Source organism: Vulpes vulpes, chromosome 16 (genome assembly GCF_048418805.1).
Source record: "Vulpes vulpes isolate BD-2025 chromosome 16, VulVul3, whole genome shotgun sequence".
NCBI lineage: Eukaryota > Metazoa > Chordata > Mammalia > Carnivora > Canidae > Vulpes > Vulpes vulpes.
The window spans coordinates 19,865,977-19,890,665 of NC_132795.1; the positions used below are offsets into that span (position 1 = coordinate 19,865,977).

Consider the following 24,689-nt stretch of genomic DNA (forward strand, 5'->3'; position numbering starts at 1 on the left):
CTAGGTATAATCTCAATTCCTTCTCCAACATTATCCTGGACTTCTAACCACCAGAAGTAACTATAAATGTTAAAAGGAGACAGAAGGAAACCAAGAAGGGAGTTTCTGAAACGGGGAAATAAGCCACGGCAGGAGGCTGTCTGTGATGGTTTCAGACTTCTCAGGCCTGCCTCGGCTTTGCCAATCAACTCCAGCTTTTGGTTTCTAATGAAATGAGTAATTGGTGTACAGAGTGGCCTGGTGTCCACACTCCACCAGAGTACTTGCCTTAATCAGGGACTCTCTCTGGCTGGCCATGTTCCCAGTGCCCCCCAGGCCTCCAGATGCAGAGGAGCAAAGTGGACCCCCAGTACTTGTCCCCACCCATGTATTGGCTGTCCTGTCCACACTGCCCCAATGCTGGTCAGTGAGGGTTTTCAGAGAATGAAAGGATCCAGTGCAGGCTGTGCTCCTGCTCAGCAGATATGGGGTGGCAGGGTGCCAGACTACCCAGGAAGGCAAGAAAAGCCCAGGACAGCCAACTGCCATGTTACACAGATGGTGGCCAGCCTTTGTGTGCAGGAGTCAACAGAGTAGAGAGAGAAGTCCAGAAATCCCAGGGCTGGCAGACAAAGCCCTTCACCCTTTAACCCCACCCACTTCTCCAGGTACATTTCCAGCTAGGAGTCATACCTGTCTAATCACCATTTCTCCTGCTTGCTTTCCCCCTTAGGCCTTCACTTACCTGTAACTAGAAGGATTCTCTCCACTTATTTTTACCATAGGACTCAGGTCAAATACTACCTCCTCAAGACATAGTCACTCTAATCTGGTCCTTGTTCCCCCCTACTGGGTAGAGGTTATGGCCTCTCCCTGTCACACACTAGCAACTAATATGTTCACCCAACGACTATTCGTTGAGCATCTGACATATGTCAGACACTCTTCTAGGCACTGATAATAACTACTCAAATTGTTAGCTCAGTTGAATGAAAATCCCCAAAATGTCTGTACTTTCCTGCTGAACACCTGTGTCCTGAACTGCCTACTTTAGTCAGAAGTCCTTCCTCTGAGGAGGAACCACAGCTGGTGCCTCCTGTTTCTCAGTCAGGCTTGCTGGAGTCAGTGTGCTTGGGCAAAGGTCAAACTTTTACACAGAGGATGACCACCCATTGTCCTTGCGCCTGTGCAAGTGTGACTGGAGCCAGCCTTGGAGATACCAGTTAAGTGCAACTGGAATAGAAGTGGGGTTGGGACGGGAAGGGAAAGATGTACAGCCACTTGCAGCTGTGCCTCAAAAGCCTTCTCCATCCCTAGCCTTTAATCAGCTTTATGTAAACACTACCACTCTCAGCCAGCCATTTTCTCTGCAGATTAAATTTCTGTGATTCTGTGCAAATGATATTATCTCTCTCCCATATATCTTTGGTAACTGAATTTCCAGGGTATCAAGCCATTAAAAATAGAATGGGGGCACCTGGGTGGTACACTCGGTTAAGCATTTGACTCTTGGTTTCCACTAAGATCATGATCTCAGAGTTGTGGAATTGGCCCCACATTGGACTGTGCACTCAGCATGGAATCTGCTTGAGATTCTCTCTCCCTCTCCTTCCATGTCTCCCACTCATGCTCTCTCTTTCTCTCAAATAAATAAATAAATCTTCAAAAAGAGAGAGAGAGAGAGAGAGAAAATCATAAAGGTGGTCTGAATTTCTCCATAGTTGCAATGTTGTAATAGGGCTTGATTCCTGACCAAACCACTTAGCATCAAAGATTTGACAGCCATATGTCACAAAAACAAAGGTACAACAACTAGAATTGAAAACAACAAAAAATAAGCTTCAGTTCTTATAAGAGCTCAGTCTGCCTGGGTTTGAATCCTGGCTCCATCATTTACTAGCTGTGTAACTTTCGGGGCATTACTTGACCCATCTGTACCTCAGTTAAGAAACTGTCAAATGAGGATGATGAAAATACATATCCTACATGCAAAAAAATGAATTTGGACCATTACCTCATACCATATACAAAAACTAACTCAAAATGGACCAAAGACTTAAGCATAAGAGCTAAAATTATAAAACTCTTAGCAAGAAAACATAGGAGAAAAGCTCCATGACATCGGATTTGGAAATAATTTATTGGATATGACATGAAAAAAAGCAGGCAACAAAAGAAAAAATGGATAAGTTGGACTTCATAAAAATTTAAAACTTGTGCATCAAAGAATACCATCAACAGAGTGAAAAGAGAACCCACAGAATGGGAGAAAATATTTGTAAACGATGTATCTGATAAGGGATTAATATCTAGAATATATAAAGAACTCCTGTAACTCAAAAACAAGACAAAACAACCTGATTTTAAGAATGGACAAAGGACTTGAGTAGACAATTCTCCAAAAAAGGCATATCAATGGCCAATAAAGACTTGAAAAGATGTTCAGTGTTATTTATTCAGGAAATGCAAGTCAAAACCATGATGAAATACTTCACAACCATTAAGATGGATTTCATTTAAAATAGCAAAACAAAACAGAAGATAACAAGTGTTGGTGAGGATGTGGAGAAATCGAGACTCTTGCGTGTTGCTAGTGGGAATGTAAAATGATGCAGCTGCTGCTATGGAAAACAATATGACAGTTCCTCAAAAAATGAAAAATAAAATTACCATATGAGCCAGCAATTCCACTTCTGGGTATGTGCTGTAAAGAATTGAAAGCAGGAACATGAACAATGAAGAGATAGATTTTTTTTAAAGTAATCTCTACACCCAACTGAGCCAGGCAGGTGGCCCAAACATATAGATAGATATTTATGTATCATGTGTATAGCAACTTTATTCACAATAGCCAAAATATGGACACAATCTAAATGTCTATTGATTGATGAATGGATAAACAAAACACAGTCTATACATAGAGGACTATTATTCAGCTTAAAGGAAAAAAGAAATTCTGATACATGCTACAACATGAATGAACCCTGAAAACATTATGCTAAGGGAAATAAGCCAGTCACAAAATACTACAAGGATAATTACTATATGATTCCATTCAGATGAGGTACTTAGGGTAGTCAAATTCAGAGAGACAAAAAGTAGAATGATAGTTGCTAGTAGCTGATGGGGAGGGAAATAGGAAGTATTGTTTATCAGGTATAGAGTTTTAGTTTTGCAAGATAAAAAAAAATTCTGGGGGTCCCTGGCAGGCTCAGTTGGTAGAATGTGTGACTCCTTTCAGGGTTGTAAGTTCGAGCCCCTTGTTGGGTGTAGAGATTACTTAAAAATAAAATCTTTTTTTTAAAAAAGATTTTATTTATTCACAAGAGACACAGAGGGAGAGGCAGAGACATAGTCAGAAGGAGAAGCAGGCTCCCCTTGGGGAGCCTAATGCAGGACTCCATCCTAGGACCCTGGGATCATGACCTAAGCCGAAGGTGGATACTCAACCACTGTGCCACCCAGGCACTTTAAAAATAAAATCTTAAACGGGCCTGGGTGGCTCAGTCAGTTAAACATCTGATTCTTGATTTTAGCTCAGGCCATGGTCTCAGGGTCATGAGATTGAGCCCTGCACCTGCATCTGGCTCTGTGCTCAGTGGGGAGTCTACTGGAGATTCTCTCTCCCCCTCTGCCCCTCCCCCAGCTCATGCTCTCTCTTTCTCTCTCAAATAAATAAATCAGTTTAAAAGAATAAATATAAAAAAATAAAAGAATAAAAATAAATAAAATAAAATCTTTTTTAAAAGTTCTGGAGATGGGTGGTGGTAATGGTTATACAACAATGTGACTGTACCTACTGCCATTAAACTATATATTTAAAATTAATTTAAGTGGTAAATTTTATATTACATACCTTATAAAGTTGTTATATATATTATATATATTTTAAGTTGTTATAAATTTTACAATACACCTTATAAAGTTGTTGTGAGGATTAAATAAGTATAAAGTATTTATAATGGTGATGGATATAATAGTGTTACATACGTGTTAGCCATTATTATAAATATTCTCGAACCAATGGATGAAGCACATAAAGCCTAGAAAAATAGATGTCAACTGGATCATATACGGCTGACTATGAACATATTACTGTAACCCAGACTGATTTTGATGAAAATCTGATTTGCTTTCCTAGAATTATAAGGGTTTTAAGGGATGTTTTGGAAGACCCAGATCCCTTCTTAAAAAATGCCGCTAAAGCAAGAGAAATGCTGCTTTTCTCTGGAGCATGTGGAATGTTCAAAATCAGGCCCTTTAGGGTTTAGGAGTGGGGCTTTGGAATCAGTTGCCTGGGTTCTAATCCTAGCTCCACCCCTTAGATGTGTAACTTTGGGCTTAATTAACTTCAAGCCCCAGTGTTTCCTCCTACAAAATGGAGGGTAAAGTTAGCACCCACCTCATAGACTTGTGCAAATTGAATGAGGATATATAGACAAAATGCCTGGTGTACACTTAGCACTCAATAAGTGCTAGCTATTATTGACAAAACCTTTGATTTCACTGTCATGGTTAAACCGTGATTCATTCTTGATCTTTCCTACTTCTAGCTTTATTAAAGGCTCTAAGTATAACTGCTCAGGAGCTGCTCAGATGGAGGACATTTGGTAGAAAGGGTACAGTCAAGTCACTCTGTCTGTCAACCCTTCACTGCTTGACACTTTGTTGATAGCCATCAGAGCACTGAGCCCTTCTTAGGAACACCATCAAACAAGTAGCAACTTATTACAAAGGGAACTTATTTCTCCTGATCTTGGGGGCTCAAAACATAATTTATAATTCTACCTACTTTTCTGTATTTTTCTATTTTGTATGACGAATCATTATGTATAGGACAGGAAAATAAACCTTATTCAAAAAGCATACTTCTCACAATATTACTTGATAAAACAGTACCCTGAATGTGCCTCCATGTCTTGAAAATTGGCTGAAAACACTAAATAAACACTCAAGGCTACATTTAAGAGCCTTGAGTATTGAGATATGGAGAAAAATTAGGCAATGTAGAATGTGTAGGGATATATTCCCTGGAAGAAGGTTGATAACTACTCTTAAATGTAGCCACATTTATAAGGGAGATGGCAGGAGCAATACAACCTTAAAATCAACCATAGTAATCTAAATCCTATTTATCCCTCAATGGGACAGAGAAATGGGATGATTTGTGAATTGAATTTTTGAAACAAAATTTTTAAAAAAGATTTGTTTATTTATTTGAGAGAGAGCTTGAGCAGAGGGGAGGGCAGAGGAAGAGCGAGAGGGAGAAGCAGACTCCCTGCTGAGCCAGGGAGCCTGATACGGGGCTTGATCCCAGGACCCTAGGATCATGAACTGAGCAGAAGGCACATGCTTAACTGAGCCCTCACTCAGGCACCCTGAAACAAATTATTTTTAATATGCTATTTAATCAATGTTCCATTGTTGGACCTTTAAAAATATTACCAGATTTATAAAATTTGAAAAGTAGAATAAGAGGGACACCTGGGTGCCTCAGTTGGTTAAGTGGCTGACTCTTGGTTTAGGCTCAGGTCATGAATAGGCTTTGAGCTCCAGAGGGAGTCTGCTTCTCTTCTCCCTTTCCCTCTGTCCCCCTGCAAATAAATCTTTAAAAAAAAAAAAGGAGGGATGCCTGGGTGGCTCAGTGGTTGAACTGCTGACTTTGGCTCAGGGCATGCTCCTGGGGTGTTGGGATGGAGTCCTGTATCAAGCTCCTCACAGGGAGCCTACTTCTCCCTCTGCCTATGTCTCTGCCTCTCTCTGTGTGTCTCTCATGAATAAATAAATAAAATCTTAAAAAAAAAAAGAATAAAAAATATTAGGGTACCTGGCTGACTTAGTCCAAAGAGCATGAAACCTTGATCTCCAGGTTTTGAGTTCAAGCCCCATGCTGGGCATATAGAGCTTACTTAAAACAAAACAAAAAACATGAAAGTCCCCCAAACCCTATACTCTTTGTACCCAAATAAAAATTAAAAGTATTTTTTAAAAAAGACTGGGAAATACTAAAACAATGTGAAAATTCTTTAATATTTCTGATGATTTGAGGAGTATTTGATGAATCTGCTATGTTTCCAGAGAATAATTTATGACTGTTATTTAGATACTACCCCAAATTATGGTTATTTATGTTTTATAGTTATTTGATTTCTAAATAATGGAAAGATGATTGTATTAAAGCCCTCAGGAAAAAATGGTTACCACTTTGGGAATGTTTTAACAATATTTTCTTAAAGAAAAAAAAGCAACATATTGTGTGTATCTAGAAGTTTGAGAACTATGACATCTAATCTCTTGACTTAGCACTTGCCTTTGCTCATTAGGAGTTGGACTATCAAGAAAGTTAGAGAGTAAGTGTATGTTGAGCTGTAAAACCCAGACCTACTGCCACATGCATGTCATTATATCCATATATGGAACTGGAAATAATGTGAGGTGGTTTAAAAATTTAATTGCACCTCCCTGTGATGGGTTCTAGCATCACAGGTGTGAATGAGCTGGAATTTTGCAGGTTTCCTGATTTAGAATTTAGCCAGTATAGATCCTTCTGTAAGTAGCACTACCCTGTCTGTCTCCTATCTCTCCTTCCCTCTGCTCCACATCCCCATTTTGGTTGTTGGTTCTTTTACTTTGAGTGTGGTGTTTTTAACTCTTGAACTATATAGTATTTGGACAATGAAATACTGACCCTGAGGAATAGATGGTGTGGTTATTGGTGAGCTTAACTTACAGCACTGTTTCTATTTCATTTCCCTTCCTGATCCCACCTGGCTCCCTAGGGTCAACCTCATTCTATCACTGCCATCTCCTTTCAAAGGAACAGATTTTTACTTTAAAATTTTTTAATTTTATTTTTTAACTAGGGGAAATCTATTTTAATTACATATATACAGAGAATCATATCAACATGAGGATTCCCTGTAGACCTTGATTTTTAAAATTTCATGACTTAAAAAATAATGTTTGGGACACCTGGGTGGCTCAGTGGTTGAGCATCTGCTCAGGGCATGATCCCATGGTCCAGGGATCGAGTCCCACGTCAGGCTCCCAACATGGAGCCTGGTTCTCTCTCTGCCTGTGTCTCTGCCTCTCTCTCTGTGTCTCTCATGAATAAATAAATAAAATAAAAATGTTTGGTAAAAAGGTATGTATAAATAAAAATATGACTTTTAATTCCACCACCCATGGTTAAATGTTGATGTGTATTCTGCTTGTATAACTAATTTTTAAAAGTTGGGATTACATTAGAGAGGCAATGTTTTCTGTACTACCTAGTGTCGAATTATGGTGTGATTATCTACATGGCTATATAATCTGTGCTTCAGTTTCTTCATCTCTAAAACGGTATAATGATAGTATTCCCTCAGGACTGAGGATAGTAATCAGATATAAGTAATATATAGGAAGTACTTAAAGCAGTGGCTGAAACATAGTAAATACTAAGAAAATGTTAATGAGCTTAGGTATTTTTATTATATGAATATTTGTAATTTGCTCTAAGAATATACTGTGGACTTTTCTCATGTTATTCATGACTAATGCATGACTTTATTGCCTGACCCCAAATCCATTATATGACTGTACCATAATTTATTTAATCAATGTTTCATTGTTGGAGATTTATTATTTTCAATGTTTTGTGTAGCAATAAAATAATCTGTAGTAAACATCCTTGTGCATAAATTGTTGGGCACATCTCTGATTATTTTTAAGGCAAATTCCTATAAGTAGAATGTTGAATCAGAGTATTAGCTCTTTATAGACTTTTGCCAAAATGCCCAGAAAAGTCATGTGAATGTGTGCTTCTAATGTATGAGACAGCTAGTTTCCCCATAGCCTTCCCAGGGTATTATGATGCAAAAAGCCTCTTGCCAGTCTGTAGCTTTCATAATCAGATGGTGGTCTGCAATTTACAAAGCTCTTCTCTTCTGAGCTGTTCATTTCCTTTAATTCCAAACCCCTTCAAGTTCTTCTATTTCAACCTACAATGTCCTCTAATCCTAAATTTCTGCTCTGTAACCATTATTTTCTTTCCCTTCTGATTTCCTCACACAATTTCCCTTTTGCCGTCTTAGGGGTAGACGACAGCATTCTGTTTTGTTATAGATATGTGTTATAAATCTGGTAGGTAGGTACCACAGGAAGACAGGAACCTCCGCTCTTTACTGAGCCCAAGTTTAAGCCAAGATGAAGCCATCCCCAAATAGACTCTTCTACTTTATAAAGTAAAAATATCCCTGCTGCCTGAAATATTCAAGTGTCTGAGCACTGTGGAAGGTATTCTTATTCTTGACAGTAAGTTAGCCTACATAGCAGTGTCCAACCAGGAAAACAGAACCACTCTTAAGTATTTAAACACAGCAAAAATATAATTCAGGGAATTGGTTGCACAGGTGATTAGAGAGCTTGGAAGCCAGAAAGAGAGAGAGGCAACACTGAGATTGTAACATCAGAAAGCCAGCACCAAGCTTGTGCTCAGGGACAGAGGGAGGAGCAGGTGTAGTCAGCTGGAGGAACCTGGTGAGGAGCCACACTGGGCCTGTAGGGAGCTAGGAGACAGAGGTGATGCAGGTGTTTCTGACCACTTACAGATAGAATGGAAGGGGAGAAATACCCTGGCTTTTCTCTTCTCTCTCTCCAATCTCCTTTCAGTGTCTTCCACTGGCAAATTCAACTAGAAGCCAGTTGACTCAGATGTTTATGGAATTATATATAGCCTGTGGTCAACCCCACTTTTGTGCAGAGCAAAGTAAGGTAAAGGTGAGGAAAGAGGAATGGATGTGAGGGCAAACAGGCAAAAGCCTGGTACAATGACATCTGGAGGCCTTTCCAGGCCCACAGACAATATAGGGCAAAGTGCAAAGCATGCCTGCCCTAGAGAGGCAGACAATCCTGGGCTTGAGTTCTGCCTCTGTTACTTACTAGCTCTGAGACATTGGCCAGACCACTTAACTCTTCTGAGCCTCAGTTTTCTTATTAATGAAAGGGGGCAAGAAAAACCATATGTCACTGAGTCACTGTGAGGATTAAATAAAATAATAGCCATAATATAATAGTAGGCATTTCACAATAATTGGTTTCCTTTCACTCAAGAATTTATGATTTTAAGAGAAAGGACAGTGAGCATTTGGTCACATACACACTTCTCTGTATTTTGAAAGAAGAATGAGGGGCATAGTAATCTTTTCTTTTGGAAGGTCTGCCTAGGGTAGAATAGGTGATAAGTTGCCCAATAATGATACTGGGAGATGATGTAAGAACCACTGAAAATATCCTACATGATCGATTTATTTATTCCACAAGCATTTATTTTCTAGAAATGATTTAGACATGGTCCCTGCCCTCAAAGAGATGGTAACAAATGGACAAAGAGATACATTGCAATGCATGATGGTATGGGAATGTTCACAGAGGAGAGAGCAATGGGATATCTTTACCTAGAGAAATGAGAGAAGGCTTCACTGAAGAAATGACATCTAAGCCATATTTTGAAGGGTAAGCAAGAGCATAGAAGCAGATGCAAAAGCATAGTCAGAAAAGGGCACAGAATGGGGAACAGTGAGCTATTCACATGGGTGGGGTCTTGAGGGGTTCATAGTTAAGGTGGTGGTAAGAACAAGTGGCAGATGTGGATAGCTTTGGAAAAGAAAGTCAGCAAGAAGGGCCTGGTATAAGAATTTAATGACTATTATGTGGGGAATGAGAAGTCAGCAGACTTTTATTTATGTATTTATTTTTTAAAGATTTTATTTATTCATGAGAGACATAGAGAGACAGAGACATAGGTAGAGGTAGATGGGAGCCTGATATGGGACTTGATCCCAGGACCCCAGAATCATGACCCGAGCCAAAGGCAGAAGCTCAAACACTGAGCCACCCAGGTGCCCCACCAGCAGACTTTTAAACTAGGAAGTAACCAGGGTGCGCCTGGATGGCTTGGTTGGTTAAGCATCTGCCTTCAGCTCAGGCCATGATCTGAGGGCCATGGGTTCAAGCCCCACATTGGGCTCCCTGGTCAGTAGGGACTCTGCTTCTCTCTCTCCCTCTGCCCCTCCCTACTTGTGCTCTTTGCTCTCTCTCATGCTCTCTCTCTCTCTCAAATAAATAAATAAAATCTTAAAAAATAAAAAACTAGGGAGTAACCCAGTATTTATAACCTAGAATTGTATAATTCTTCCCAGACTCTCTCAATGGTTTCAGCCAAAGGGCTGATGCATGCAGTTACATCAAGCAGGGGACATGTGGACATCTCCTAAGACATTAGGAAGTATGAATCAGAAAAATGATTATACAGGTTTTCCCTTAATATTAAATTCAGAATGGAAAAACTCATTAACTTCTCCTGCAGATGCTGAAGGGCTCAAGGTAAATATTTAAAATGTTCTCCCTCTCATTTCCACAAAGCCAAAAACATCAGAGGTGTGAGGATGATGCTTGTGGCTATGAGACAGGATTTCAAGGATTCTGATGAAATGTCTGCTGGCCTGGATCCGTCTGAAGCTGAAAAGGACTTTGTGTTACTCTAACAGAAAGGAAGATACAAGATAGTGGTAACACAGCCCCTGATACCTTTAGAGCCCTTTCAACATACATTATCTCATTTATGCTTCACGACAATGCAAAGCACATAGGGTCAAGGGTACAATCCCATCTGAGAGATGAAGAAATGGAGGTATTAGGGTTTCATACCCTCCCCAGGCCCTAGGAAGTCATAGCCAAAGCTACAACTGGATTTCTGGACATGTAGGCCAGAACCTTCCCCAAGCCCAGGACTGCTCTGCCTACCTGTCTCCTTCCATATGCCAGGATGGCTTCTTTAAGGTCCTGAAGTGTGTGTAGTTCAAGACCTGGCCTCTTCCTGTGGCCTTTGGGGCAGTAGGGGCCTCTTCTCCTCTCTTCGGGTGTCCATGCTGATATGGCTAAACCTTCTGAGTAGAGGATCAGAGCACCTTTTCTAGTACTGAACGTTTTAGGAAGAAAGAGGCTCCAGGTGTGCTGGTTGGCACTGCCCTTATCCTGCAGTTTGTTGACCAGGACATAATCTTCTGGGGACTTCCAGTTCAAGTAATCCTGCCATAGAAAGAAGCCACCTTGATCCAACGCCCCTTTATAGCAACACCACCTGTGCAAGGTGTTTGACATTTCTTTAGTGACTGTTTTTCTCTGAATTGCTTCCATGGTGTCACAGAACACAACCACTCTTAGCAACTGGTTTTGGTCTCCACATCTCAGAATCAGTAGAACATAAGGCAGGGTTCTGATTTGCCCCATACAACTTTCAGAGTCATTCATGCCTGGAGGCTTAGATAGGCCAGTTAAAATTTCCTGGTATGCAAGTAAGTAGTCACAATTATCAAGGGCAGCAGATAACTTTGAAATTAGAACTGGACTAGCTGGCAGTTTAAATAGGGGAAAACCATTCATTCCAGCCATCATTTCAGCTGTACACAGGGAGAATGTCTATACATTCCAGATGCTATGTAACATTACCTAATTTGGCTATTTAGGACCCTATAAAGTAGTTGCATATCTTGTAAGTAAGTAAATGCCATTGGCCACAGAGGTCCTTTGAAACTTTATATGTCTTTTAATATAGCAAAGGTCAAATATCATGACAAACTACCATGACAATGGAAATCTCTATGTGTTCCAAAAATTTTCAAAGAACCCCACTGGATTTCTTATTCCTGGCAGGGTTCAATGAAATAAAATTCCAGTACAAGGGAATGTTGCCACCTCTTTAAAATCTTCTAAAAGGGGATTTTTAAAAATGTTTTTATTTTTTGCCTCTGTTAAGTATGAGTCTTCTGGGTTGAATTCCAAAAAGTTTAAGGAAGCCATCGAAATGGCATGAACATACACAGCGTTCCAGCCACAGAGCACAACTTCTAAAGACCAAACAGCCATCAACTTGCCTAGAACCCAGGTGGAAATTCTGGTCTTGACCCAAACCATCTGAATTATAAACAATCTGGAATCTCCTTCAGTCTAAAGCAAATGAGGCTGTAAGTCAGTGTGCAAGGAGAAGGAAGAGGGTCCCAGTGGCAATATGGATGTGCAAGCAAACTTCCTTATTTTCTTGAGTTTTACCAAGGAGGAAGGAAAGTCTGTTGGCGATACCCACCAACCTCCCTGACAAACCAAACCAAAACATACACGGCTCAGCCCCAGATGGAAAAAGAGAGCATTCCTCTCCCGCCCCCCAAATCTGCCTTTATTCAGCTATAAGACTCACCTCTGGTTCAAAATAGACTTCTAGCTTCTGTTTGTTCTGGACCAACTTCCCATGTCCCCGGCTCAGGAGAGAGAGCGTGAACATGTTTCCCTTCTGACCACCCTCCTCAAGGGTAGTTCATCTTGGTTTTGAAGGCTGAAAACTGGTCACACCTCAAGATTTCCTGAGCTCAGCAGTGAGCCCAAGAAGACCACAAACACTGGGCCTTTTATTAAATACATTTTTCCTTCGTACAGCAGCTTCTTAATAACAACCAGCCACACAGTTTAGACAGTGTGTGTCTTTGTCGGGAGAAAAAATAAACCGCAAACCCAGACTCCTCAAGCTCTGGATTGTCTACTCTCTGGGCAACCTCTCTCTCTTCTTCGCCTGCTCCTTCCTTGTTGTCCCTTGGTCCTGTTGCTCTGTTACCGGGCCGTGTGCATCTACAGATCTGGGCCACTGCACCATCCTTCTTCTCATTGTGAGCGGAGGTTGTTTCCTGGTTGCTATGGCAGCACAGGGACGTGAAGTCTCTGAAACCAGCCTAGGCAAGGCAGAGACTGCTGAGGGCAGTGTTCACACACTGGGGGGGAGGGAAGGTCAAATGGACGTTTAAGGGACCAGGCTCAGATTTCAAATCCCAATTGCAGGAGCAGGGGCAAGGTTGAGATATTTTTTGTTAGAGTACTCATCTTGCTTTTAGAGGGTGTCTTCCCCTTTCTTCTGATATGCTAGCCTTTCCCCAACACCTAACCATTAACAGACTCAGAGTAGTTGTCTGGGTCACCTTAAGCAACCTGTGCCGTTTTCCTTGGCTAAATTCCAGCATCTCCTCAACTGGACATGAGGCCTTTTTATAGTAATTGCTGCTTTGCACGGGTGAGTGCAGATACTGGGAGTCTCCAGATTCCTTTGCGTATCTCATTCAGGCAACTCCCAATCTCCAGAGGGAGGTCCTTGGGAGAAGGGGGGGGGGTGCATTTTGGTTGTCACTATGACTGGGGACCACTGCTGGCATTTAGCAAGCAGGGGCCAGGGATGCTAAATGTTCCATAGTGCGTAGGACTGTCCTGCATGATGCAGAATTTTCCCACTTTGCTTACCAGTAGCACCCACGTGGAGAAACACAGCTACAGGCTAGGCTGCTTGGCTCTCTCCTTGATGCTGACACTATGAGGGCAGGATGAGGGGAAGAGGGACAAGAAACCAAAGGAGCCTTTTGCTGGTGACCTAGAACCCTGCTTTGGCCGGGAAAACCAACCTGCCCTGTCTTCTGCCAGCTGAACCTCCATACAGCCTCGTGAGAGTGCCCCCTGCTGACCTTCAGGAAGAAGTACAAGGGGCTACAGGCCCCCTTACCTTTTAGATCTCCCTCTGTGGTAGTCAGTTTTACAGGAGGTAGGTTCAAGTCTCCTGAGAAAGAAATACAGGTCATGCTATATAATTAGATTGGGTCTATCATGGAAAATTAGGACATTGAATGTAGAGGTTCAAAACTGAATTTATGCAAAATCAGTGGATACCACTTCAATACTCATTGGAATGATGGTTACTCAAAAACAAAACAAAACAAAATGCCAAGTGTTAGTGAGGACATGAAGAAATTGGGACCCTGTGCACCATTGGTGGGAATATAAAGTGGTGCAGCCACTGTGGAAAACAGTATGGCAATTCCTCAAAAACTTAATACTATATGATCCAGCAATTCCACTTCTGGGTATATAATCCCAAAGAAATGAAAGCAGAGATTCAAATAGATATTTAAATACCCCACGTTGGGATGCCTGGGTGGCTCAGTGGTTGGGCATCTGCCTTTGGCTCAGGGAGTGATGCCGGATTCCTGGGGTCGAGTCCCACATCGGGCTCCTTGCATGGAGCCTGCTTCTCCTCCCTCTGCCTGTGTCTCTGCCTCTCTTTCTGTGTCTCTCATAAATAAATAAATCTTTAAAAATAAATAAATAAATACCCCGTGCGTATAGCAGTATTACTCAGAATCGCCAAAGTATGGAAACATCAAGCATCCACTGTCAAGCATCCACTGACAGATGAATGAACAAAGTTGACTTATACATATAATGGAATATTATTCAGCCTTGAAAAGGAAAGAAATTCAGACTCATATTACAGTATGGAAGAAACTTAAAGACACTATGCTAAGTGAAACCAATCACAAAGGGAAAAATATTACATGATTCCAATTATATGAGGTACTTAAAGTAGTCAAATTCATAAAGACGAAAGGTAGAATGGTGTTTGCCAATGCAAGTGGGAGGAGGGAATGGAAAGTTAGTGTTGAATGTTTAATCTTCAGTTTAGGAAGAGGAAAATTCTGGAGATGGGTGGTAGTGATACAACAACATGAATGTATTTAAAGTCAATGAATGATATATTTAAAAATGATTGAAATGATAGGAGTGAGTGCCTCATTTTAGCAGGTGAGACAAAATCTTACCAAATGAGAGTTCCAAATAGTTTACAGGATTCTTAAGCTACAGTTGCTCCCTCTCTTCCCCTTTGATATGCAAAAAAGATCCTCCACAAAACTTGACCGAGAGAGATTCATGTTAATGATATATTATTAATTAGTTATAGAATATAATACATATTAATATGTATCACCATACATGGTCCCTGTCCTCAAGGAGCACCGAGCAGGGTGACAAGACAGGCATGTATGAACCAGTACCTCAAAGGCGATGTGACGGATTTGATAATGGGGGTGGAGATGAGTAGGTGCTCCAGGAAAAGAGGTAGCTGGGTGTTGTGTGATGATAGGCCTGTTTGAAGGCTATGAAAAAGAGGAGGGATATTTAAGATGGACTTTAACGGACAGCAGTGTATGGCAAGGAGGGAAGATGAAAGAGGATGTTGCAGGAGGCATGGACAGGAACGTTTGAGATCTCTGGGGATGGGGCAACATCTTTGGTGTGGCCAAGGCCACATCATGTGGACAGAGCTGCAGCTGGAGAAATAGACCAGCTGGCCAAGCCATGAAGGCCACATGTGTCCTGCTAAGGCACTTTGGACTTTATTCCTCAGGTTTCTTTGTTTGTTTTAGAAGGTGCAGGATTAGGAGAGGGGCAGAAAAAATAGATGTGAAGGGTTCAGATTCAGAATTAGATTGCTTAGAAATTTTTAGTAGTATTGTTTCAAACATTTTGGTCATTAAAATACATGTCATTTCCTAATCTTCATGTTTTCATAGAACTTCAGACTTGAAATGGACATTAATGGTTACTTTGTTTTTGTATCTGCTTTCCTCAGAATGGTTCACAGGTTTGTAATGAGATTTATTTTGAATTTCAAAGGAAGAAACATCCCCAATCCATTATTGAAAATTAAGTTACATGGAATATATCATAAAACATAGTAGTTCTGAGTAATTTATATGACATTAGTCCCACTTGTTCTGTAAACATAAAAGACTATGTAAAGTACTATAGCATTTGTGGTCTCAAACATTTCTTTATTTAGCTACTTCTATGCTGTGTTGTTTGTAGTGGGTAGTAAAACATGGTTCTTTATACAGTAGGTTTAAGTGGATGAATTCTAGTAGAATTGATTTCTTTTTGTTTATTTTTCTGGTTTCATTGGCAAATAATTGACATACTTCATACAGGTAGGTTTTTTTAAACCAGGGGGTAATGGGATTCCATCAGGATTTCAGAACGATAACCCTGAGAACAGTATGAAGAATGGAGAGGGGGCACCCCTCTCAGTCAGTTAAGCGTCTGCCTTCAGCTCAGGTCATGATCCTAGGGTCCTGGGAATGAGCCCTGCACCTGGCTCCCTGCTCAGAAGGGAGTCTGCTTCTCCCTCTCCCTCAAGTAAATAAATAAAATCTTAAAAAAAAAAGAATGGAGAGAATGAGGGATGCTTATCTCATAAGCTTCTTGGAGAACTTTCAGGAACTTACCGCCTGGGCCAAGTTTCTCTTGGATTTAGTCAAACCTGCTCAATTGGTCTTTGAGTAAGACAGAGAGGGAGAAACTCCATACCAACTGCAATAACATACCAATGTTGCTGTTTTGAAAACGCCATTGCTCAGGGAGGAGAATAAGCACAAGAGGGAAGTGCTTGAGGGATGGAGACCCGAATGAGAGCCACCACTGTTAACCGAGGAGTAACTCCAAGTTTCTCCAGTGGAATTCTTGCTCTGAGCTCACCTGACTTGGAAATGTTAACTCACCCATACATGGTAAGCTCCAGGAAGTGACCTCACTGAGTCTAGGTTGAGTGAGTCCAGGTGCCCATCTAGCTCTCCCAACGCTGTGGCCAGGCTCCCAGGCCTCTTTGGAGTTGTAATCAGTGAACAGCCAGACCATAGCCCAAAGCAGGCCTCTCCTAAACTGTCATGTTTACATCCATGCTGTTTAATATGGACAATGAACAGATGTACAGATCAATTAATAGACATTTAAAAGCATTTACTCAGTCCCCACAGCAGTTTATGGAAAGTGCATTTAGAAAGCAATCGAGGTTATTGCTATTCTAAAGTGCTTGGGGATCCCAGATGAAAGGCCCTTGTAACTGGAAAGTATTTATAACTCAAGAAGAAACCCTCCACACCCATGTTATATAACACCAACACCATCTCCTGGCATGCCTGACCTGTCAGCCCATGCAGTATGTCTGTTTAAATTACACTGTAAATTCTATAGGGTGGAGACCTTGTTTTTATAGTTTGTAAAGCATCATGAATAACCATGGCACTCTGTAAATAAATAGAAAACACATGAAACAAAGAAAAGAGATGTTATTCAATGGCCGTGTCTGCGCTGCATCCAGGAATTTGTCCCTTGCTCCAAAGTACTTGGGGCAAATGGATGCCATTCTGGGGAAGTGGCCTATGGGATAGTGTCAGGATCCTCATCTCCCTATAAATGGCAGTATGGGGACACCTGGGTGGCACAGTTGGTTAAGTGGCCGACTCCTAATTTTGGCTCAGGTCATGATCTCAATGTTGTGGAACTGAGCCCACATTGGGTCCCCACTCAGCATGGAGTCTGATTGAGATTCTCTCTCTCCCTCCCCCTCTCCTCACCCAGCTCATGCTCTCACTCTCTCTAATAAAAAAAAGGCTAAAAAAAATATAAAGGGCAGTATGATAATGTTTTCCAAGAATTGTATTTCCCTGCAGGGGTAGCCTACAGGAAGAGTCATTGGTATTGTCCCTATTACCCACAGAAGAAAGATAAGTGCACAGAAAGGTGAAATTATTTGCATACAGCCACAGAACAAACCAGAGGGGAAATGGGATCTTGTCCAAATTCGGTCCTCATCCCAGCCTGTTGTCATCCCATTTCTGCAACAGAGTAGTAGCAACTATTCCTGAGAAGCTACCTTGTGGTTAATATCCAGCAATCAGGAAGCTGCTGTAACCAAGGTCACCATAACACCTCCTTCAGTCTCAAAGCTGGTGACTGAATACCAGATCTGTGTCTGGCTCTGTGAAGGCCTCAGAACACTTCTATCTCCTCAACCTTGCTTCTCCTCACTTTACCTTGTGAGTCTAGTTGCAGGAGAGTTCAGGAAATCACATTTTCAGTTTTTCAACCTCTCTCAACCTCTTTCAACCTCCTCTTCTGGGGAGAAGATAGAATGAAGATTGATAGAACCATCCACAGTTATCTACCGTAAGCACCAAAGACAAGTTGTACAAGAAAATCAAAGGATTTTAAAAAATATAGGCTGTGTCGATGACATCGGTGTTGCCTTGTGTTATTTAGTCTCTCTCAATTTGCTTGTGTTTTATACTTCCAACTAGACAGTAAGTCTTTGGAAGGTAGGGACTATGTCCCATGATTCTTAGTACTTCCTATAGCACCCTTGCATATAGTAAGAACTGGATAAAAATTTTTTGCTTGCTTTTTCACATGCCCATAGAGATGTGCAATGATTGGGCCAGTAGGAAAGATATACAAAAGAAGATAATTAGGTCAAAGCCTGTTTTAATAAGCTATAGTTTGCTTATAGTGCAAAGCTTAAAGCTATAGGTTAAAGACTGACCACTGAAAACTTGGCATCCAGAGGCTGAAGAGGCACCAAGAGAATCAGTGTGGAAGATACAGCCCTCTAAACTTGTTGGAAGCAGCACAGACCTGCTGAGGATAAGTTACTTGACTTGCTCACAGGCTAGGGCTAATTTCTCATGTGGTGCAGTTCAGATTTGAAAGAAGAAAATACAAAAGGCAATAAAGAATATTCTAGAATAACAGCAAGGGAGAAAATCAGTGATGACTCCCTGCTTCCTTTCTCTCTTTATGTATAAATTATGACCCCATGGCCTGCCTAGTTCAGGAGGGAGGGGACTGAAGATCTATCTATTTTAGATCTTTCCAAAGGATTTGCTTTGGGAGTCTAAAATACTTAGCTATGCTTTTGCTCAGGGCTTCATTTTATTAGTAAGAGTGCTCATGGTAATTGCAAGCTTTTAAATTTATGGTGGGGAGAGAGTAAGGTTGGAGAAGAAATAAAAATCACACATTTTTGGATCTTTCACAACATGGGGAAAAGCCATCACTGTTCTGGCTAGCAGCTCTGTCACTCGGGGGAAAAGTAACAGACCTTGGGAACCAACCTGTAGAGGGTGATGAGAGCAGTAGTGATTTTCAATTCTAAAGGGAGAATGTCAGAGCAGCTGCCATTCATCAAAACTACATAGATTCTGATCATTTAAAACCATTGGACATTAGAGTAAGAAGATAAAATATTTTATGAATGTCATTAGTATGGTTGTAGGAAAATGTTTTCTTTCGATTTTCATTGAGTATTGTTATGAAGATGTTTAACAAATAGGTGATTTATGTAAGGCACTGCGTACGGTTTCTGGCACATAATACATGCTCAATAAAATGAAAATACTGCTTAACAAAAAATTTCTGGGGCACCTAAGTGGCTCAGTCAGTTGGGCGCTACCTTGGGCCCAAGTCATGATCCCGGGATCCTGGGATTGAGCCCTGCATCAGGCTCCTTGCTCAGCAGGGAGCCTGCTTCTCCCTCGGCTTCTGCCTGTAGCTCCCCTGCTTGTGCTCTCTTTCTCTCTCTCTGTGTCAAGTAAATAAATAAAATCTTTTTAATAATTCCATTCTACGATTTAGAAAACACATGAATTCTCTCCTATTAGCACACAATAGTGTGGTTTTTGTGTACAAAATGTTCTGAAGGCCATTTCTCCATGGTAGGGAATCTCGTGTGGAATAGATGGTAAGTCTAAGCCACTGGGCTACACAATCAGACACTACTTTGTCACCTGGCTTCCAGTTCGCTCTTTAAACTCGATGAAAATAATTTTTATACTTTCTAACTGCCACAGAGTAAAAATTATAAGCCGTCTTAATAATCTTAGGGAAACATTCATTCGATGTATAAAGCATGTATTTTTGGGGGGACATACATATTGCATAACCCAAGGTATACACAAATTCTCTTCCCACCATTTGCCCACACTGATAAGGTTTTCATGTACAAGTTGATATGTCCCCACCCTCAGCCCCAGGATGCTGGAACTTACAGTCTAAGGAAGAGGAAGGGGCATCAGGGAGCCTGGGTTCTGGGAGAACCTTCTTCTCAGGGCCCAGGCACTGCTACACTTCACCTTATGAACCCAGGAGCCCCTAACCCACAGGTGATTTCCCTGCCTGTTAGTCAACTTTTATAGTTTCCTTTGGGAAAGTCAGATCTTCCTGAGAACTGAGTTCAAATGCAAGTCCCCCTATCGAGAGTGAATTAATCACACTGTGAAGGAGTGGGACCTAGAGTGGATGCCTGAAATTGGGATTGATGGGGGAAGAATGAGAGAAAGAGGGATAGGAAATGGGCCAAGACTGAGGACAGTATCCCTTGGGAGGTAGGTTGGGAGGCCCGTCCACAGCAGCTTTGCCTGCTCCCCCACTTTCCTGAGAGCCAGTCCGTGGCCATGCTCCTTCAAGCAACAATCTTAAAAATGGGGTAGAGGTTGCCAACTCCTGGGTGGCCCGGGAAGCTCTGTACATTTAAGGTAAAGGGGAAGCATTTCCTTTTCATCTCGGGGCAGACCTACCTGAGGCAGCAGAGTCCCTACCCAGGGGCCAAAAGACCAGGTAAAACTCCATCACAAGTTGAATCAAGTGTCATATATAACAGGTGTGGTCAGATACGAGCAGTGCCTTCTGCAGAATGTCATGCTTCTGGCCAGCCCTTGCTCATGCCCACCCCTGATGCCAGACGGCCGTAGAGCAGGTGTCCAGGGGGAGTTAGTCAAGCAGAGAGAACATCTCTGAAATAGTGCCTTCTGGTGGGAGATTCTGAGAGCAGGAGTGGCTTTTAAGATTTTTATATGATTCTCCTGATTCACCGTCTAGACATGGTTAGGTGCACAAAGGGTTAACAGGCATTGTAGGACTCGGCTGCCAAGTACACTTAATGCTCAGTCCAGCACTCCCGGTTTGTATTCTTGCGCTGCTGGAGTGGCCTGTTCATGGCATCTGGTTCCCTGGCAACAGCTTTCATTGGCTCAATCAAAGCCCTTTCTTCTTAAGAAAGCTCCTACTGAGACGCCCACCACCACCACTAATCACCATCTTAACTCAGGGCTTAGGATGCAGCTGGTATGAAAAGTAGCATTTGTGGATGTGAGAAGATAAAGCCATGACTGGTTTGAATACACCTGCCTCGTGTGATCCTTGCACTGGCTTCCTACAGGACGGTTGGAAATTACCTGCTTTTCCGCTGGGACAGAGAGAAAGTCTGGGCCAGAAAGTTTCCCAGAGCTGAAGTTCTTTGTTCGGCAGAAATCCACGAGCCCCTGTGATTCATGACTAGCCGTTTCCTGGGCTGATCTGTGATGTGACTGTGGGCTCTGTGCTCTGACAAGGGGCGTTGCTGAGCTGAGAGAGTTCAGACAACGAAATCCATATTGTGGAAGGCTTGTCCCCAGTCAGCCACAAGCTGGGGAGAGAAGTCGGCCTCCACGAGAACCCGGGGAGTCTGGCGGCTGTTGCACCCGCCCCGAGATGTCTCAGCAGCTTCAGAATGGCAGGAAAAAGTAGCTGTCTGTGCCGCCCGTGGGGAAAAAGATAGTTATTAGGTCTCTAATAACCATGGGCATTCTTAGGGGGGATAATTCTTTAGCCTTACTGAGGATTGCTTTGAGTTTTCTTGTTTTGTCTAGGGAATACATAAAGTGAGAGCAACAAAGTAGAGATGAGGAAGAAGGAGAGCTGTTCTCACTTTTGGTTTATCCATATCAGTCTATCTAATTCATTTTATCTTTTTAAAAATCAAACTTGATCCAATGCACTTAGACTAACGGAAATCTAAACATAAAGCATCACTCGGGACGTAGAAGTGTTCAAAATTCAAGAATATTTACTAAAGATGTTGACTTTTGGCTGGCCATCCACCCCTAGTATTCATGCTGCCCTGACTTTCTGGTTCTTCAAGAGAAAAGTCATCCAGTCATGGTGCCGAGATATAACAGGACGGTTCACAAGTCAGAGACAGTTACGGTTTGTGGCTGCTCTGCTTGGGCCACTGAAGGTCCTCTCCTGCTGCTGTGTGTGGATGAATGGCTCCCTGTGTCTGATGCCAGCCTATCCACAGCTTAGCTGGGTGAGGGCTTTCAGTGGCGCTACCTCTCATGTTGTTAAACTATGTAAAAGAGGGCATTTGTCAAAAAAACCCCCACACATTTGGGAGCTATCTGGGGACCAGGCTTATTCTATCTCCTAGTAGATGTGTAATGGGACAATTCCTCACTTCTCAGAGCCTCAGTTTTCTCATCTGGAAAATGGGTATGATAGCACCTATCCTGTGGGGCTGTTGTAAGAACCAGGAGAAATGATGTGCCAGTGCCCCAACCCCACAGATTCTGGTTAAATTATTTGAAGTAGCTGAAGGACTTGGCACTGGTTGTTTTTAGGAACTCCTCAGGTGAGTCTTCAGCCAGCATTGAGAACCACAGATAAAGCAAATGAAAGAAAGACATTCTATGGTTAATTTTTTAGGCTGAGGAATTCTTTGAATATCAGGGATTCTTGGAGATGGAGAGGAGGAGGAGGTTAATATTTATAGAAATAAAATACTTTTAATCCTTTCTCAGGTCCAAGAGTCACAACAGATTGAAATGGAGATGTATCCTAGTATGTAGAAGAATTCTCTCCCCTTTGAGCCCGTTCCATAAAAAAATTATTGAGCATCTTCTATATGAATGTTTTGGTGTAAGATTGTATAATTGGGATAAGTAAATAGTATATGTAGTTCCTGGGTTCAGGAGGCTCACAGCCTAGCAAGGGAAAATAAGACGTGCTACAAAAAGCCTATATGTTACTGGGCTTGGCATGATTAAATATCCTGATCTGCTTTTCTCCAGGAGAAGCTTGATGGTATGACACAGGAAGTTTCAAGATACCTTGAAATGAGGTATACGTTTCCAGTTTGGATTCTAAGCAGGAAGTGATTCTTAGCCTTCCTCACAAAGGATAGCACACTCTGATTAAAGACCAAGAGAGGGACGCCTGGGTGGCTCAGCGGTTGAGCATCTGCCTTTGGCTCGGGGTGTGATCCTGGAGTCCTGGGATTGAGACCCACATCAGGCTCCCTGCATGGAGCCTGCTTCTCCCTCTGCCTGTGTCTCTGCCTCTCTCTCTGTGTCTCTAATGAATAAATAAATAAAATCTTTAAAAAAATAAAAATAAAAAATAAAAACCAAGAGAATAAAGACACAGAAGACTCTGTGAGAGTATTAAATTTTATGAAATACCATGCTGCCATTTTCATTACTTAGCAGAACAGGCAGCAGGCATTTTAGGGCAGTTTAAGGAAGATCTTTTGAATGTCTCAATTGAAAGATGTTTGGTATTTGAAAGCTGTATATACTGTAAATATGTAACAAAGACAATTTTCTGTGGTTAGTAACAAGGTGGGGTGGCTCACAATGATATGGGGACCTAGGTCTAGAGATTCTAGAACCACAGGAAGATTCCAAGCTGAACCCCACATGGTTCTTTTGGCCCTGCTATTGTGAGGTTTCACTAATTTCTTAGGGTGGAGAGAGGGGAGACTGGTGTTAGAATGCCTTGTATATTCTTGGGAGCTAATTCCATATAAGAACATAGCATAGGGATGGCAGACAGGTTTCCTGTTATGTACCAAATCCAACCAGTTGGTAGTGACTACCTAGAACACTTGATTGAGAATAATTCTGCAGAGTTGTGGCCTAGTGAAAACAAGTTTCATAGCTGATAAGCTATGTCTCCCACAGGCAAGGGAGGGAAAGTGAATTGTGACACATATACAGATTTTCCTCAACTTGTGATGGGGTTAAGTCCTGATAAACTCATTGTAAGTTGAAAATGCATTTCCTGAACATCATAGGTTGGCCTAGCCTACCTTAAACATGCGCAGAACACCTACATAAACTGACAGCTGGGCAAAATCACCTAACACAAGTCATGTTTTATGATAAAGGGTTGAGGGACACCTGGGTGGCTCAGCAGGTGGGCACCTGTCTTTGGTTCAGGTCCTGATCCTGGGATCTCAGGATCCGGGATCAAGTCCCACATCAGGCTCCCTACATGGAGCCTGCTTCTCCCTCTGCCTATGTCTCTGCCTCTGTCTCTCACTCTGTGTCTTTCATAAATAAATAAATAAATCTTAAAAAAAAAAACAATAAAGGGTTGAATGTCTCATGCAATTTATTTAATACTGTAATGAAAGTGAAAAACAGAAGGGTTGTATGGGTACAGAATGGTGTGGGTGTATCAGTTGTTTACCGTCCTGATCATGGTCTGACTGGGGGCTGTTGCTCACTGCTGCTGCCCAGCAACATGAGAGAATATCACACTGCTTATCACTAACCTGGGAAAAGATCAAAATTAAAATTTTTAACCATGTTTTCTACTAAATGTGCATTTGCTTTCACATCATCATTAAGTTGAAAAATCGTAAGTTGAACTATTGTATATTGAACCAGCAGTCAAGAACCATTGCTACTGAACTTTGCCAACTCACTATTTAAACTGTACAGAATTGTCATTACAGGGTGTGGATTTAATCATTCTTAACAAATCATTTTGGCAGCCACCTAAAGTCAAAAGTTGAAGAATTATTCCACATATTATTATAGTAACCCTAGTTCCTCAAGTCTGAGATGCCATACATTTTTAGATACGCTGATAATATAATAATAGGTTTTAAGGGGGAAAACACTACTATAAATATAACACTTATCTGTATATTCTTTTCCAGTACCTCACTCAATGTTTGAGAATAAACCTCTTCTTTTTAAAGTAATCTCCACACCTTGCATGGAGCTTGAACTCACAACTTTGAGACCAAGAGACACCTGCTTTACCAACTGAACCAGCCCAGGCACCCTAAGAATAAACTTCTTTCAAATTCAGCCTATGGATTCTTCTGAACTGTCTGTGACTGTTGACAGTTGTGCATAGATTATGGGGATCCTCTGCTTTTTATCACTTGGCCTAGTGATCTCGACCTTCTTAGCAAATAT

At 41.6% G+C, this 24,689-nt stretch overlaps 1 protein-coding gene across 8 annotated transcripts in view; it reads right to left on the reverse strand.

Moving 5' to 3' along the window:
- Positions 1-12,683, reverse strand: part of KIAA2012 (KIAA2012 ortholog) — a 122,754-nt gene extending 110,071 nt beyond the window's left edge. For 4 of the 8 annotated variants that reach the window (XM_072741970.1, XM_072741964.1, XM_072741966.1 and 1 more), the window contains exons 1-2: positions 12,215-12,683; positions 10,765-11,049 (exon numbers count right to left, since the gene is read on the reverse strand). In XM_072741970.1, coding sequence (XP_072598071.1) covers positions 10,765-10,778 — 14 coding nt within the window. In that variant the 5' untranslated portion in view covers positions 10,779-11,049; positions 12,215-12,683. The remainder of the gene's footprint in view (positions 1-10,764; positions 11,050-12,214) is intronic. The other 4 variants (XM_072741967.1, XM_072741969.1, XM_072741968.1 and 1 more) reach the window with 1 other exon arrangement.
- Between the last annotated feature and the right edge of the window lie 12,006 nt (positions 12,684-24,689).